The following is a 3,794-nucleotide window of genomic DNA, read 5'->3' as shown; positions in this document are numbered from 1 at the left end:
TTCTATGACCAGATCTGCTCCAGGTACTCTTGCGTTTGACTCAAAAATCGAAAAGACTGCGAAAGCTAATCGAAAGGAAACAAAACTAAGGAAAAAGCAGTCAGTGGTGGTTGGAACTCAAAGCAATCCACCGCTAGAAATTAGAATCGACGACGAAGTAGAGTCTAGGGTTAACGAAAACCCTACTCAAACGTTAGAAAGTAGAGAAGAAGAATTCAATTCCCCTGAAGAAGTGCTGAACACTAGGGTTGACGAAAACCCTAATTTAACACCTCAACTTATGGCTCAGACAATTTGGCAACTGGCCGAAGCGTCAACATAACAACCGCCACTATGCATCGCGTATCCTACTATGGATACTGATTTTGAATTAAAGTCAGGCTTGATTCAGCTACTGCCAACTTTCCGTGGGTTACAAAATGAAAACCCCCACAAGCATTTAAAAGAATTCCATATGGTTTGTTTGAGTATGAAACCTCAGGGGGTAACTGAGGATCAAATCAAATTGCGCGCTTTCCCTTTTTCCCTAGCAGATTCAGCTAGGGAATGGTTATTTTATTTACCTCCTGGATCCATTACAACTTGGGTTGATCTATCTCGTTTATTTCTTAACAGGTTTTTCCCTGCATCACGAGCGGCTGAGTTAAGAAGAGAAATCGTGGGCATAAGGCAAAAAGACGTAGAGACTCTATACGACTATTGGGAGCGATTTAAGAAGTTGTGTGCAAGTTGCCCACAACACGGTATAACGGAACAGTCTTTGCTCCAGTACTTTTATGAAGGCTTGAAACCCATGGAGATGAATATGGTAGATGCCGCGAGTAGAGGAGCGTTAGTCAACATGACTCCACAACAAGCAAGAGACTTAATCTCCACAATGGCTGCGAATTCCCAGCAATTTCGAGCCAATCCTGAACCCCCTAGAAGGGTTCACCAGTTAAGTAATTCTACCATTGAAGATAGACTTGATAGACTTACTAATATTATGAATTCCCTTGTTACAGAAAAATCGAAACCAGCCCGAGTATGTGGAATATGTGCTACACCTGAACATACGACTGATGTGTGCCCTAGTCTGTATGACGATTCTATGGCCCATTTAGATGTTGTGGGAAATTTTCCTGGGCCACCATAAAGACGATACGACCCTTACGCCAATACCTACAACCCAGGATGGAGGGACCACCCTAATTTTAGTTATGGGGCTAATCCACGATATAACCAGCCATACCAAAATCGAGCCCCACAACAGTCTCAAGATTCAGGTAATTCTTTAGAAACTTTGGTCAATAAATTAGCAACTAATGTCCTTGATTTTCAACAGCAAACTCTCAATTTCCAAAGAGAAATGAAGGGTTTTCAGCAGAAAACTGAAGCATCCATAAGGGAGTTGACCACATCAATTGAGAAATTAAACTCTCAAGGGAAACTGCCATCACAAACAGAACCAAACCCGAGGCAGAATGCGAATGCAGTAACGTTACAAAGCGGAAAGATCCTGGAACCAGTTCCTGGCAAGAATCTTGGTCAAGAAATCGCCCAGGAAACTCCAGGAAACGATGAACAGATCCGAGCGAAACCCCCACTGCCAAAAATCGAACCTCCATTTCCAGGACGATTAAATCAGTGTCGAAAAAGTAAGGAAGACAAGAAAATCCTCGAAACATTCAGGAATGTTGAGATCAACTTACCACTGTTAGATGCCATTAGACAGATTCTGCGGTATGCCAAGTTCCTCAAAGAACTTTGCACCAACAAACGAAAACTAACAGGTAATGAAAAGGTAAGCGTTGGTGAGAATGTTTCTGCAGTTCTACAGCAAAAAATGCCGGTTACATGCAAAGATAGGGGTATGTTCACTATTCCATGCAAAATTGGCCATTTGGGAATTAAGAAGGCTATGTGTGATTTAGGAGCCTCCATAAATGTAATGTCTTATTCTATTTATGAATCACTTAACGCGGGTTTTTTGACAAAGACAGGTGTTACCATTCAGTTGGCAGACAGGTCCATTGTGCATCCCGAAAGGGTCCTCGAGGACGTATTAGTCAAAGTCAATAGGCTTGTCTTCCCTGTAGATTTTTATGTGATAAAAATGGAGGAGGATAACGCTCTTGGGTCTTCAGACATCTTGTTGGGGCGACCTTTCCTTAGTATTGCGAATACTAAGATTGATGTACGAAGCGGAACCCTCATGATGGAGTTTGACGGGGAGATTGTGAAGTTTAACATTTATGGCACTATTAGTCACCCAAGTGAAGTCTTTGACGTAAACCGTATCGACATAATTGACTCATCAGTAGAAAAAACTTTTGAGTCATCTTATGGAGATAAACCTAAAATGATGTTTGATGATTTTGAATCTGTTAATAAATTATTGGCTCCCATGAATACTAAACTTCTACCTCCTGTTGTGCAGGCACCAAATCTGAAATTAAATCCACTTCCTGAACATCTCAAATGCACATTTTTGGAGAATGATGAGACCATTGCCGACTTAAAAGGGATCAGCCCATTGGAGGAAAATACGGAACCAAAGAAAGAGGCGCAAGGACGATTAAACCCAAATATGGTGGACGTGTTAAAAAATGAGAATTTCCAAGCTCATAAGAACGAAAAAATTCAGCTGGAACAGCCCCAATACTAGTTGAGGCGTCAAGCTAGCGACGTTAAACAAGCGCTTGTTTGGAGGCAACCCAATCTTTCTTTTTATTTTTATTTATTTTTTATTTTTATTTATTTTATTTTATTTAAATATTAATAAATTTTTCTTCTTCCATCTAGGTGAAATGGAGCAAAAATACGAAGAAAAAAAAGACAGAAAGTGTGCACCAAAACCACCCTATCCATGCTGCCAAACAGTTCTATTGCAGCCCAAAATGCCATATCTCTGCAGCCAAACAGTCCTATTCCAGCCTTAAAATCCCCAAAACCTGCAGCCAAACACCCCTTTTCAGCAAATAAAACCCCCAAACCTTATATTTTTTCCCCCAAATTTCTCCATAACTGCCGACTCCTTTCTCCTTCACCACCCACCGCCAATTTCTTAGCCACCATGGTGAGAACCTGAAGCCGAACCAACATTGCACACGTCACCCACCCCGTCTCCACCTCTTGCAGCTTCGCTATCTTCTTCTCCACCGTGTGCACCTACCGACGGTAACTACATGGGAAGTTTTTTTAAACTTTTTTTTCTTTTTTCTCCATCTATTTATTTTTCCTTTTACTTTCACATCGAGGACTATGTGTTTTAAGTGGGGGGAGACATTCTTCGTTGTTACTATTATTATCTGTTATTTTTACTGTCATATTGTTGTTGCTGTTGTTTTGTGCTCGTTTCTGCCCATTTATTTTAAGAATATCCTCCCGCTTTTCATGCCCAAGATTTTACTAGGAATTGCCTACTGTTTGACTTTCATGCATGATTCTTACCTTCTAAGGAAGTTATGATTTTTCCCATAATTGATGCCATCTCCACTATTTTATTTTTATTAGGCTAAAATAATTGTGATTAATAGGGTTAATTCTACCTTGCTTTTCGTAAAATTGATCAAGTTTAATATAAAGTGAACACTTAAAATGATTACATGCTTAATTAATGTTCATGGCTATTAGGTGATTATTGAAACTTATTTTTGACACTTAAATTTTTTCTTTCCTGAGTTCTCAAGAATTTTAAATATCGTTTAATTTTTAATAAAAGTTTTCCATAGTTATGAGTACAGCATAGATCGTGACTGACTGAGTAACCGGGGTAGGGTGCTTGGGTTGTCATTCTACTTCGCGTCAAAAGG

General features: G+C 39.8%; 1 protein-coding gene across 1 annotated transcript; it reads left to right on the top strand.

Annotated features, from left to right (window-relative positions):
* Nucleotides 1-1,348: 1,348 nt before the first annotated feature.
* On the top strand, nt 1,349-2,647 carry LOC107921449 (uncharacterized). Its single transcript, XM_041084111.1, has 2 exons — nt 1,349-2,269; nt 2,420-2,647. Exons 1-2 carry the CDS (start codon nt 1,349-1,351, stop codon nt 2,645-2,647), a joined length of 1,149 nt encoding a protein of 382 aa, XP_040940045.1.
* Nucleotides 2,648-3,794: the final 1,147 nt, after the last annotated feature.

This window comes from Gossypium hirsutum, chromosome A12 (assembly GCF_007990345.1).
Source record: "Gossypium hirsutum isolate 1008001.06 chromosome A12, Gossypium_hirsutum_v2.1, whole genome shotgun sequence".
NCBI lineage: Eukaryota > Viridiplantae > Streptophyta > Magnoliopsida > Malvales > Malvaceae > Gossypium > Gossypium hirsutum.
This window is presented reverse-complemented; position numbering and strand designations above follow the sequence as displayed.